General features: G+C 47.8%; 1 protein-coding gene and 1 long non-coding RNA gene across 3 annotated transcripts; one reads left to right on the top strand and one right to left on the bottom strand.

The window, feature by feature from the left end:
* Positions 1–3,603: 3,603 nt before the first annotated feature.
* LOC122369712 lies at positions 3,604–7,074 on the bottom strand. Of its 2 annotated transcripts, none has more exons than XM_043344630.1 (5): positions 6,922–7,074; positions 5,502–5,691; positions 4,876–5,076; positions 4,288–4,388; positions 3,604–3,833 (listed from the first exon to the last, which is right to left on the bottom strand). In XM_043344630.1, exons 2-5 carry the CDS (start codon positions 5,653–5,655, stop codon positions 3,651–3,653), a joined length of 639 nt encoding a protein of 212 aa, XP_043200565.1. In that variant the 5' UTR covers positions 5,656–5,691; positions 6,922–7,074; the 3' UTR covers positions 3,604–3,650. The 2 variants fall into 2 exon arrangements, with proteins under 2 accessions (XP_043200565.1, XP_043200564.1); XM_043344629.1 differs by having other exon boundaries at positions 4,846–5,076; positions 6,922–7,052.
* A 5,532-nt stretch (positions 7,075–12,606) lies between these two features.
* On the top strand, positions 12,607–13,674 carry LOC122369710. The gene is made up of 3 exons (XR_006254458.1): positions 12,607–12,728; positions 12,976–13,030; positions 13,380–13,674. It is a non-coding gene; the product is annotated as an uncharacterized LOC122369710 (long non-coding RNA).
* The last annotated feature ends 6 nt before the right edge of the window (positions 13,675–13,680 follow it).

Raw genomic sequence — 13,680 nt, 5'->3', positions numbered from 1 at the left:
TGGTCAACCAATTCAAATTCAATCTACTTGTGGAGTAAGTCTATAGATTTTCATCAATAGTTACCACTTACCATTGAAGTTACTTGCTATCATGTTGATTTTATACATAAGAACCTCATTCATTTTATTTGTATGACATGTTTGAATGCAATTTTCTCAATAAGTGAAGAAAAATGTTGGTAGTGCTCAACAACACATTGGTAGTGCTCAGCTGAACATTGGTAGTGCTCGGGCACTCCCAGGCCTATACAAAACGACGCCCCTGGAGGTCACCAAATGTCAAATTTAGTCCATTTCAACAATTTTGGAAACTGCCAACGGCTAACTCGGGAACCAATATAGCTACAGCCCCGCGGAAAAGCGCATTCGAAAGCTCTTTTACAGACCTTACTGAATATTGCTCTCAGATTTGATATCAGGTCAACGGTTTAGCCTCCAGAGGGCAAAAACTCAAAAAATAGCAGATTTTATGAAAAGCGTTTTTCTGCAATAACGTTTGGCTCAAGAGGGTGACGATAGTTAATTTGCCTGCATTGTGTTCCTCTCGTCGAGACGCGTCGAATGAACAATATGTTGACCTTGAAAGGTCATTTTGAAAATTTGGCCTCAGGTCAAGGTCATGCTGCATATCAGTCGATCTGTATCGTCGAGCTGACCACATCTGACGTGTTTTCACAGCTTTAGCACGTCTCTATCAAAGGTTATAGCAAAAAAAAAACTGCCGGCGACCGTTTATGACCTGAGATGACCTCAGGGGCACACAGAAAGGTGCTTTTTCCGATTCAGTGTGCTATGTTTTCCCATGAACCGATGCTTGAGAGGGTTTTGCACGACATTAGTCCAAAAGAGGCGCATTTCACTTTTCTCCCACTGACTTAAAATGGAGAGGTCGCAAAATTGACCTGACCTTAGGTCACAGAAACCAAAAGTCCGAGAGAAAAATTTTATGCATATTGTTTGTCTTATCAATCTCTGAAAGTTTCAAAAAGTGATCGTTCAGTCGGTGTAGCTATAGCGAGCCTTTAAACTTTTTTTTAGGTAAGGTCACTTGACGTGCCCTGGTGACCTGACCTTGAACGACCCTGATCTGAATTTTCACAATATGTGTAGAAAAGATTATGAGCAGGTGTACCAAAAACAGCAGCGCGCGCGACGCCGTTTTTTAGATATTCGCGAAAAAACCTAAGGAGGGGGGGGGGCGTAAAAACGCCCTCCCCCAGCACGGTGCGGAGTAATTTGAGACAATTGAAATGCTCTTCTTCTGAGCGAAAACAACCACAAACATCTGGATACAGGTAAATATGACACATTTAATCAAGAAATGTCACTCGTGAGTCGTGATGTGACCACTCTTATGTTAACGACGTCATCTTAGGTCATGAAAGGCCTCCAGTAGCTTTTGGACAATAGCTTTTGATAGAGATATGGTAGAGCAATGAAACACCCTATATAATTTATTTTCGGTTGTCTCTGTTGACCTGACCTTCGACCAGTCCGACTTAACCTTAAAAATGATCTAAGTAGTTTTGTAATAGTTTTTGACACTCTTTCGAACGCCGCCTACTGCGTGTCTCGACGTGGCCCACAAGCTGAGTTAGAAGTGGGTGTTCAAACACCCCCAGCAGGTTCAAGTTAAAAAAAAAACAACGCTTACGCTGGGGGCGGCACCGCACTGCTAGGCGCTGGCGGCATCGCAATAATGGGCGGCACTGCGCTGAGGAGCACCACTTGCACTGAGGGGTGGCATTGTACGGTGAAGGGGCAGCATCGCATTGAGGGGCGGTATTGCAACGAGGGGTGGCACTAACGAGGCTGCCCTATAAGAAACGCTTGGCACATCCTAGCCCCGCTCGGCGCCGCCTGGCTGCTGCATCTTGAAAAGGGCCCTTGGTATCGATGAGAAAGCCCCATTGTCAAATAATTCAAGCGTCAGTGGTTTCGGGGGGTGGGGCGCTATCGATCTTAAATGGGGCGGGGCGACCGAAGTCTCCATTCAGATTGGCGTCAGCGACTACTGGAGGGCGCCAACGACCTCGGATAGGGCAAATGTGATCTTCAGAAGGGCACCTTCTGAAGGTGTGGTCTAGAGGGGTGCAATGCTTGGATGGGGTCACTGCAGCATTCAGTAGGGCGCCGGACGCTCTGGAGGGGCGCCATTGATCTCGGATGGTCCGACTGGGATTTTCAGAGGGGCACCAGGACCAGTGGTTTCAGAGGGGCGCCATTGATCAAGGATGGGCCTACTGAAGTCCCGGTTCAGGTGGGCGCCAGTGGCTCTTGAGTCTTGAGGGGCGCCAGCGAGTCAACGACCTCGGATTGATGGGGCGACTGTGATCTTTAGAACGGCGTTGAGGGGCGCCATCGGCCATTGGGCATAGATGGGGCCACTGATGCCTTCAGCAGGGCGCCGGAGGCTCTGGAGGGGCGCCTTGAGCTTGGGTGGCGCGACTGTAGTCTCAAGGGGCGTTGTCTCGGATGGGGCGAATGTGATTTTCAGAGGGATGCCGGGTACTCTAGAAGGGCGCCATTGGTTTCAGAGGGTTGCCATCGATCTTAAGATGGTGCAGTTGTAATCTCTGTTTAGATGTGCGCCAGTGACTTTTGAGGGGCGCCAGCGACCTCGGATGAGGACAACTGTGATCTTCAGAAGCGCGTCGGACGCTCTGGAGGGGCGTCATTGGGCTTGAATGGGGCGACTTTAGTCTGAAGCGGGACGACTTCAGTCTCAAGGGGGCGGCGGGAGTGGCTCTTGAGGGCGCTATTGATCTCGGATAGGGCGGCTGTGATCTTGAGAAGAGTGCGGGTGCTTTAGAGGGGCGCCAGTGGTTTCAGGGGCGCCATCGATCTTGGATGGGGCCGAATGGGGCATGGCTGTGAACTTCAGAAGGGCGCCGGGTGCTCTAGAGGGGCGCCATCAAGCTTTAATGGGGCGACTGTTCCGTTCAGGTGGGTGCCAGTTGCTCTTCAGGGGCGCCATCGACCCTGGGGGTTCGGAATATTCTGGTTTCCGGAGGGGCGCCCTTCAACATTTGGGGGCCCAGGTCGTATTTGGGGGTGCCCTGGAGAACATTTAGGTGTCCAGGCACCCCCAAAGAGATATTGAGTTCGATCCCTGCCTGCACACCACTTTTTAATTCATGTTCTCTCTGTAAAACGGCATCAGCCTAGTCGGCGCTAATTGGGGCGCCATTTGGGCGGCTGGGCGGAAAGGGGGGGCCATGGCCCCCATGGCCCCCCCTGTCTACGCCACTGCGCATCAGCACTCGGTTAAATAAAATGTCGAATTTCTCGATGCCGGAGTAAGAACGAAAAATGAACGGTCAACTAAAAAAAAAGGAGGCACATAAATGCTCGCACAATGAACATCTTTTGAAAGCATGTATCTGCATACAGATAGGAACTGATTCGAGCACTATAATCATACTTTACCATTGGGCCAAGCCCATTCGACCTCTCAGCGAAACTAATGTACCACGAGCCAACCACTTCAATGCGTTCATTGGTGTTCACTGTTCATGATATTCATATTGCTGAATGCAGAGGTCAAACGACGTCCGCATAACAACGACGACATAAGAAAAACAACGACATAAGAAAATACACCACCGCTGAAAATAAACCACGCCACAACTGTCCACATTTAATGCATCTCATACCGAATCACGTTGAGCTCCAGGCTCCTCTACTGATCTTCTGCTTCTTTCTCGACCCTTCCTGCTCCGGTACGTGACTGGTTCCTCCGGTTCTGGCCTGGTGATCTTCACGCAGGTCTGCAGCTCAAAGTCGTCGATCTCTTCATAAATAGACATCCGGAATCGCACGCCGTACTGTCTCTGTAACGAGAACATCATTGTCATTATTCAGCAATCACTCCAGTAGCAGTATCAACATCAGTAGCGGTATCGATCAAGTATCGACCTGTAGCTTCACAGACAGAGCTGCAGGAAGAGGGCAGCGTCGTCAATGCAACGTGGAATGATGTGAGGGGGGGGAGAGAATGTGTCGGTACGGGAGGAGGCCGGGGGACGATGGTATGACGGCTGACACAGTTCGCACTTCGCACGTCAAACGGGCAAGTAGCACACGGATAACGAATAATGAAACACGGCTTTTACAGATTGTTAAACGCTGGCAACGAATCCCCAACAGCATACACGGCTCGTCGTTTATTGCAAGTGTGCCTTTTGCCGATCATTAACTACTTGCGCTCCATTAGCTCTGTGGCGATTATCGTGCTTGCAATTAGCAGCACATCCTCCTAACATCGTTCCCATGGTTTCGGCTCACCTTCAGTAAATTGGGGCAGTTGGCAATTAACTTTTCGAAGTGGCCTCTCGTGAACCGGAACCGCCGGAAGTCGATCCGTCTCAGAGACGAGCAGTGTTCGGCTGAAAAACGTTACATTGGATGCCATGAGATAACTGAAACTGGTATTGTTTGATGTGTCAATTGATAATGTACCTATTCAGATTTACTGTTTTTGCTGAAGCCCAAAAGAGACATGTTGGAACTAAGAGGCCGCGAAAAGGTGTGGAAACTCACTTAAAGTTCCTCGACTATTTTATTGTTAACTGCATGTTTTATTTGATTATTTTAGAGACTTATCAATTATTAAACCTGAATTATTAACTTCGCAGTTCACGGCAACAATAAAAGTACCACATCATTACTCATTAGCCGTTGACCGTCTGGTCACGCACATTCCCAATCAGTACGGTCGGCTCTTCCAAACCAATTTACCGAAGCTGACTCTATTTGGTCCCTATCTCGCGCCGCGTTTTACCAGTCGAGTTCGGTCATCAGTCCGCAGCAAGCGCCCATCGACCCCGCGCCGGCTCCACTGACCGATAACGCCCAGCGATAACGCCCACTGACCTATAACGCCCAGTGAGAGCGGCTGGCACTCGGGCGTCACGCGTCCCAGGTTGATGGTCTGCAGCTGCGGCATGTTGGACACCATCCAGGCCAGCTTGGCGTCGTCGATGACGGCCGGGAGACTCTTGTCGGTGTACATCAGGGTGCGGAAGTGTCTTCGTCGCACCTCGGCCCCGGCGACGCTGTACAGCCGGGGACTGGCTGCGGAAGGGAACATCGCAGGTTGGGAGAGGGGCGGCTGCCGTGCGAGTGTATTTTATTACACCGATAGCCGGCTGCATAAGGGAGCGGACCTATCGGAGCGGAACAATTGATCGTCTATAAGACGTGGGTTCGTAAGTCGTAACCCCAAACACAACTGTGACATGCCAGACGCGCTGATTTCGAGGCCCTGTAATTCATATATAAATTCAATAAAACGGATGACAATAAGCTCAATTAAAAATTAACTAAACGTCGGACTTCTGTTGATGCTGCAGTCTGTAACCCTAAACCGATTGAAAGGACACGCGAAGAAAATTGTAATTACACCCACCCTTAGCAAAAGCCAGCGTGAGAGCACCGATTAGCTACTCCTACATCTAGGCATTACATTACAAACAATAATATACATATTTATTACATACCCATTCGGATTGCATAGAGGTCATCAATTGCTAGGAACCTCATAATCCTGAACAACATTTCCGTAGGCAGATCTTCCAGCACCAAGTCGGGCTCATCTTTTGTTAGAATGAATGGCTTCCTGATAATCTTCTCAGGTGCTTTTCGTCGCCCCATTATGCCGATCAGCGAAAGCCGAGCATCGCACTTTAGCTGTCAAAAGGCGAAGGGAGTTGGACGAAATAGAATATAAAATGAGCGAAACAGAAATGTAAAATGACAAATTGTTATAAATAGGTACTGCAAAATAATAAGACAAAATAAACGGCTATTATTTGCATGCATGGTTGCATTCGATACTTTTGCAATATCAATGAATTTCTCAACAATCGGAATATAAAAATTGGATACAATAATATAACAAGAAATATAATAAAATAACTAGCACCATGCGATTTGTCGTGAACAATTGCATCAGGTAGGACATTTTTTTCTTAAAGCCCTTAGCCCACCCTCAAAATTTGACCTCAGTACTGACATTGACCTAACTTAGACCTTGTTGCCGCCGCGCAGCGGATCACCTTGTTACGTCGCGCGTGTGACATTATCACGAGATTATGAAATTTGATGTATTTTTTGTATTTTTGGAAAACGAGTTTGTGAACTTGTGTGCTTCGAAAATATTCGTTACATGTTTTCGTATTTCGTACTTGAATTAAGTGATCGACTCGCCTTGCTCGTTTTATATCATTCATCTGTCATTCATTCACATTCATTCTCGTCTCGTCGTTTCCTGCTCGCTTCATGCGTCAGTTCTAAGTCATCTATCTCAATAATTTCCAGCATAATATAAATACCTATCAGTCGTTAATCGTTTCGTCTAACGTTTGGTCCTCCGGTTCGTCGTCGTTCGCCGTAACAGACCTGAACTTCAACCAATTATGGTCAATATCAAGCTATTTGAATGGGTATGGTCATTGAGTTCTGGGAGTAAAATGAAAAAACATAAGTCGCACATATCCTCTTAAATAGGTCGGCTTTGGTGATTTGAGCTGTCCTTGACTTTGGACTTTTGATGAGGTTTTATGTAGGTACCGCACCGCGCCTTGTGTTGATAGCATAATAACGTTTTCTGAAGTATCAATCTCAATCTATTATTCCCCAACTCAGCTCCTCAGCCAATAATGTATTGAAACCTGTACTTTTTGCTCTTGACCTTACCTTGACCTGACCTGTGGTACAGGTACAGCGTTCATCCGAGCCCGCCTGACCTTCTATCTCTTTCTTTTCTTCGTAGGAGCAGGGGCGAACACAGCCATAATGATCGTGTGATAATGGGTTTATCGTCTATTGTTTCGAATATGCAATGGCAAATACATACCTATGTCGCTTCGTAACAGCAGACCCACACCAACAAACCGCAGTAAACTTCCCATTCCTTACCTGTCACGAACGAGCAGTTCCTTCGAGTTCTCACAAATCGCCAAATGAGCGACCACCACGGCCGGCGAGCATTCACAACAGTATTTAAGTACCTCACAACCTCCGTCGCGCGCGGACGGGGTCGACCCTCGCGGCAGAACCGCGCGCGACTGTGACGGTGGCCCTCCCCTCTCCCTCCCCTTCCCCTCCCCCGTCTCCCCTCCGTGCCGCCGGCCCCGGTCCTGTTTTCGTCCATTTCTGCCCAACCTATGACCATAGTAACACGAAGGGCAGAGGTGCAAATTTCGTCCCGCTGTTGAGAGTTAACAGTCAGCCGGTACATATGGAGACGGGATACCTAAATTGTGGTAAATGTGGTTAGGCAGGCGCTCAGACGCCAGCGGGGATTCATTCGGGTGCCTCCATTCATTGGAGAAGGATAAGGATTTGTCTTCGTACATTCTCTAAAAACAGTGCCAAACCCCAATCTGTGACACTTATATTATCGTCCTATGCGAGAGAATAACTACTTCACGTCTGCTATATGAATGCACAATGGCATTAAGAAAGGTGTTATGGCAGTTTGAGAGTGCGAGTTGATTTGATATGCCTGTGCGAACGTTGTGAAATGTGCCTTTGATAGCACTACTTTGCCTTTTGTTATTGTTTTGCATAATAGGTTCCTTCCTACTAATTCCTCTTTCAATGCCTTTATGATTTCATACCTACATAGAACGATTTATAAGTCATCCTTCATCACACAGAGGAATGTTTTATATACTGTGCTCCAGCGCTCTCATACTGCTGAGGTAATTAACTACTTATAAGTAGGCTTATGTTATATAATGTTGTGCATTACTGTAATCGTACTACTTCATAACACCATATTTTCATTATACGACTCTGGATACTCAAAGTTCATGATAGGGCTTACAAGGAAGTATAGATTTGTCATGTCACTTTTTGCTTACTCGCTCACTTCTTGTCACTTCTTCGCTCAGATTCATTTTTCTACGCATTTCACTGAATTCAACGTGTTCGTTAGAAACTTGACTCCGATGAAAACATGTCCATATACCTTATACTGCTTGTCGTTGTAACCGAAGGTTTGTTGTCAATAGCTAAAACACTATTCTTTAGAATTGTGTTTTTTCTATTGAAAAACAAATCTGAGTTCTCTGATAAATGTAGGAGTCATACAAGCATGTCGCTACTCGCTCATGTTACTGTTAAGTTGTAATGAATGATTCTTTACTCACTACCTTTATGTTGTTATTTGAGGCTTATTAGGGCCTTGGATCCGTAATTAATTTTAATAAATGTCTGAAAAACATATAGCTACCGCATAATTAGGGGAGACCGGGGTTAGTTGGGCCAGTTTTTACTTGAAGCGTAATATTTTCGGTATAACTATACATATCATTGTTTAAGTTGGCTACTGAGAGCTTATTTCTTTATCTTTTAAATAAGACTTAATATAAGAGAGATGGTAGTATTGTCTTGGTGTCATATCAAAACGACCATGTCCTCCAATGTCCCAACTTACCCAGCGGGCGGGGTGAGTCGGGCCAGGGGTTGGGGCATGCTGGTGCACTAGGAAAGCAGTTTATCTAAACACATTTTTATTCATGTTTCACATGAACAGTCATCGCTAAACCATGCGGGCATGTTTATCAACATTTAATGACAAAACGCAAACGTTTGCAGTACTCCTGCGACAAACAAGAACACACACACGCAAAATGTGTATGACCAGCTTCAGATGCTTTTACAAAATGCACCACCAAGTAGTTACCAACCCCACTCATTCGCTCTCCGAGTAACAGTTTTGACAGATGAAGACTCTGCTGCCCCCTGTGCATAGCGTATGTGCCCAATCTTCACACTGCAAGCATTTCTCCCTCGACTTGCTGTTGACAAACTTTCGCAACTTGCCCCACATCAACCTGGCCCAACTAACCCCGAAGCGCCATTTTCATTTTGGAGCCACGTGACCAATTCACAATGATTTGGCGAAGAACGGTTGAGAGTGTAGGTACTCATAGCCAAAATGTCCGCAGGTCTCTCAGGCATAGCGAATTCGCAATGTTTCCACTATCAATGGAACTAGAAGAGAATATTTTCAAAGCAAGAAAATCGCTTTCAGTAATCAGTACATACCTGAAAACACATTTTTAGCGATTTATTAACAGCACTTACCTCAGGACGCGCTGACACCACGTTGACAAACAGACGGCGTTACTGTGCATGCGCAAAATAAGTTTGAACGCCAACTGCCGATGAGTATTGGAAAATGGAAATACCTATCTCTTCCGTCCCAACTTACCCCTGGCACCAACTAGCCCCGGTCTCCCCTACATGTCAACAAAGAAATAAGACTCGACTTTATTTTCCGCCAATCATTGAACGCGGCTATACCTATTTACTTACCCATCAAATGCCTGACACCACAGTCGACGGTCTCGCTCTAAAATGAACGCCTGAACACGTTTTATTGATGCCATTTGTAACAATGACTTATAGCTGATCTCCACGGTCAACGAACATTGCCCCCCCCCCCCACCCCCACCTCCCCCTCTTCCCTACGTTTGTTATGTAGGTAGCGTAAGCATCCACAAGGTGGCAATATGCGCACCAACCCGTGCAGCTGATGCACTCTGAAAGCCCTGCAACGCCACGCAACACAATAAGTCTGCATAAAACCCATTCGTGCATTGGATTGGTCTCAGAAAGCTATAAATGTTGCTCACACATCAATAACAAATCAAACTTTGAACTTTTTATCACACCAGTCGCCTCCCTGCTCGCTATGCACAATGGCCGCATTATTGACATGGACTGTTTTGACTGGGGTATCCGTATAATGCCCTGTCCTGCGTTATGCAATATACCTATGCATGGCAATTGGCAGAACGTTTAAACCCGTCACTGGGTGGCGCAATCGACGAACGCCCACCAGATAGGTGTCAGGGATTTGGAAATCGAAATCAGTCCTTCTTCTCCCACACCGCAGCTGATCATGACCGGATCCAGTTATACGAATCCGCACCCCTCTCTGACTAATCGACTTTTCTCACATGGCTCTATCTTGCGCCTGTGTCGTAGTTTTGCTGATTTGCGATCAGCCGTTTCCCAGCGCGGTTATACCAGAAGTACTCCAGAAGAAGTAAGATCAGACTGGCCGTGACGGCGAGCGGGATGATTAGCAGCAGAGCGATGGAGTTGTCCAAAGAGATTGGCGTCGCCGTTATCTCGTTTGAAACAGTGCACGCATGGGTTCGCCGAGTCCACTTCTTCTTCAGCCGCACGAGGATGCCCACCTCGTTCATTCTTTGTAACACTCGGTTCATGGCTTGTCTCAGATCGTCGCGTCCTTTAGCGATGGCGATATAATTTCTGTTACCCTCGCTTAGGGCGATCATATAATGGAGTGAGAATGCAAGCTTTGCTACCAATCCTGCGGAATGTTGCTCTAGCATCCAAGAAACTCAGTGTTTTGGGCTCCAGTGAAAGAAAGTCGGCTTCTGTGTTGTTGTAAGGAGCGCTTCGATCTCTCTCCATAATTCGTTGGTATAATTGCCTTTCAAATGGATCTTTGCTCACCTTCCAGTCATTTAAATAGATAATATCTGGATTGATAACAAGCTTCCAGTCAGGTCGTTCAAGGAATTCCTTCAGGCTGCTGATTGGTCGTTCAATTTTGACGACAGTTAGGTAGGAGGTCAATGTGGCAGTGTAACTGTTGACGATGATGATGTACAGGAGCCAGATAAGGATGATGATGATACGGCCGGACAAAGAGCTGGGCACCGAGGACCAGCCCTGGCCGAGGAATGACCCGAACACAGACAGCAGGCAGGTCGTCCACGTCATCTCTGTGCTGGTTTGTCTGTCCTCGGTCCTACTCAGTCGAATGGAGAACCTCAGCGCCAGTGAGAGCAGTAAGAATGCGCCGAGCACGAGCCACCAGACGGACATGTTGAGCGGCTTTAGCAAAGAGCCGAAACTGTCAGCAGTCAGGCTGGGCGTATCATCCATGCTCATGCTAATGTGAAAGTCGCTGAAGCTTTCGTCGATAGATGCGCTGTCTAAAAAATCCACCACTGACGATCGGTCATTCTTGATCTGGAGCCAGGTCAGGGCAACATCGGCTCTCCCATAGGCCAGCTCTCCGATTAGTCCGCTCCGTGTCCCGTTTTCGTCTAGCCTCCCGTATTGGAACTGATTTCCCAGCACAGGCACTAGACGGTAACGAAGTTTCAACGACTGGGCTATTATTTTCCAAACTTCAAACAGATAACCGTCATAAGTGACGGCACCATCAGGGCCGGTGTGTATCCAGATGTAAGGAGGATCTTGAAAAGCGGTGACTCGCAACTCTGGCTCCGTGGCGTGGTTGTGACTTGCCGATGACCAATTTCTGCCCACGAAGTGAAGACCGGCCATCACCAGCAGCCACTGTCTCTGGGCAGTGGTTTGCGCACTGCCTCCGACCCTTACACAGTCGCCCGCTCCTCGCGCACTGGCACCGGGGTGCTGGACCGACACCGACGCCTTACGCCAGCCCTGCTGCACACATATATGCTGCGCGCACTTATAAAAGTTTCACACATCTATCATTGCTCGGCTGGTACTACACCGCATACTGCGAGCGTTTTCCGGTCACTGGTCAATGTCAAGTGGAGGTCAAATTATCACACAAGGAGCGATGGTAAGTGGTACTGCACCGTCATCAAGCCACCATATATCTGAGAAGTTTCGACAGGAATTATATAGCTCAGGGAGGCGCCGTGCAGTGGACGCTAGTGGTCGGAGACTGGCGGTACAACCGCTTATATAAGCATGTTTCAGGTGTCATAAAGTCATGCATATTTAACCCGACATTTTAGCTACGTTTGGCAGTAACAATCGGAACATTGAACAATAGCGTGCCAGGAATGACGGACCATTTTTTTATCAGAGCCAGTTGTGTGCGTTTTACAGCATGCGAGCCGAAATAGGTAGATGTCGCTTAGCGACAAGCGCTCGTCCTGCCGATGTTAATGAGCAGCCCGTATACAGTTGGCCGTCAATATTTGTGAAGAACGATGACGCGTATAGCTCCCACGCTTTTTGCACACCAGTATACCTAAACCTACATTTTTCTGCACGTTTTGTGAAAAGTTCAGCATCCGGTCGTTCGAGGTCAGGCCATTGAGTTACGTAGGATTGCTCGATTGCTTTAACCCGCGCCCCAGTGTCAGTCTAGATTTTCCACGACCTGGTGTGGGGGGTGTTTGAACACCCCCCACACCAGGTCGTGGTTTGTTATTGTTTCAATGACCTTTTGGCAAGGTAAATTTGCGACCCTTTTTGAAGTCAATAAATAAAAATAAGACTGGTTCTCTTTCGGACTACAGTCGTTAGTAGGTTACTGCATTGGCTATTGCATTTATTCGGACCATTGACTTTCGGACTGCACCCATTTTCTGAAGGTGGTCGGGAGATAGCCTGCTGCGCTATTTTGCACCTCTACATGGACAGCTCTCTGGACCAGGCATGGGGAAAACAACCCGTTTGGCCAGCGCCGTCCGCTGTTTGTGTGCGCGGGGAGCGGACGGAGGGGCGGCCCGAGCGGGGGGGGGGGGGGGAAGGGGCGGGCCGGCACGTCTCGGGATGGCCGCTGACCGCCGGTGAGAGGAGAGGGGTGAGGGGAGGGACCGCGGACTGACTGCGGGGAGGAGCGGGGTGCGGGTGGTGCCGCGTGAAAGCGCTCCGGTGGTTGGACGATCTACCGGCAGGCGACATCCCTCTGCAGTGCCGCAAGGGCACCAAATCCTGCCAGAGAGGTGAGTCCCAGGTGCCGTGTGTTGCCTAATGCCTGATGATTTCATTGTTTCTTGCAATACTAACATAAAAGTGCATTAAATATTATGAAAAAACGTTTGAAATTGCCTAGCAATCTCACAGGCTGGAGAAGTGTGGACTGTGGCATGCAGGGAGCTACCACTGTTCGAAAATGAAGGTTTGTTTTCGAAATGAAACCGTGGAAGAATATCAATAATCCAAAAACTTAAGTTCTCTTGTCCTTTCCAGCTGTTAGGTGCTCAGCAGGAGTATGTCTGCCTCTCCCCACCACACAGTTACAGTGGTGAGTGAGCAGTGGATAAGTGAACGTGATCTTCGGCCCGACCGTGCACTGCAGCGAGGGAGCGGGTCGAGACGCCCCTGCTCCAGCGCGCACTGTTGGTTCCACTTCACTTTCCACGTTGGTTGACTTCCCACGGAAATACTTTTTTATTTAGTCGCTCCTTGAGTCGCTCTATGTAGGATGCATGTCGTTTGGTTAGTGGCAACCGTAGCACACTGCTAGCAATGATTCTGTTCAATGGAATTAAATAAATAAACCGCCCATTAATCAGAGCCTGAGAAAGTGAGAGTGATATTATCGACACATTCTAGTCATTTAATTCGAATGCTTCCTTCCGATCACTTCGCAGTGCAAGAGGACTTTGAATTCATATAATGGGTGACCTCACTGCTAGCCGAGCACGAAAACGACGAAAGAGTGCCCGCAGTGAAGCCACTGGTTCAAAAGGGTCACCGAAAGGAAAGGCTGTCATGTTAATAAGCTGCCCACCGAAGTCCGCAGAAGATCTTCTCGTACCTGAAGGTGGAGGAACAGCTCCTGGCACACCAAGGTAAATATAGCGCTCTTACACCTATGAATGTCGAGCCTATAGGGACCTATGTACGTAATGGGAACGTCTATGGCTGGTCCATAAACAGGTCGGTATGTAG

Source organism: Amphibalanus amphitrite, unplaced genomic scaffold (genome assembly GCF_019059575.1).
Source record: "Amphibalanus amphitrite isolate SeventyFive unplaced genomic scaffold, NRLGWU_Aamphi_draft 001065F_arrow, whole genome shotgun sequence".
NCBI lineage: Eukaryota > Metazoa > Arthropoda > Thecostraca > Balanomorpha > Balanidae > Amphibalanus > Amphibalanus amphitrite.
This window is presented reverse-complemented; position numbering and strand designations above follow the sequence as displayed.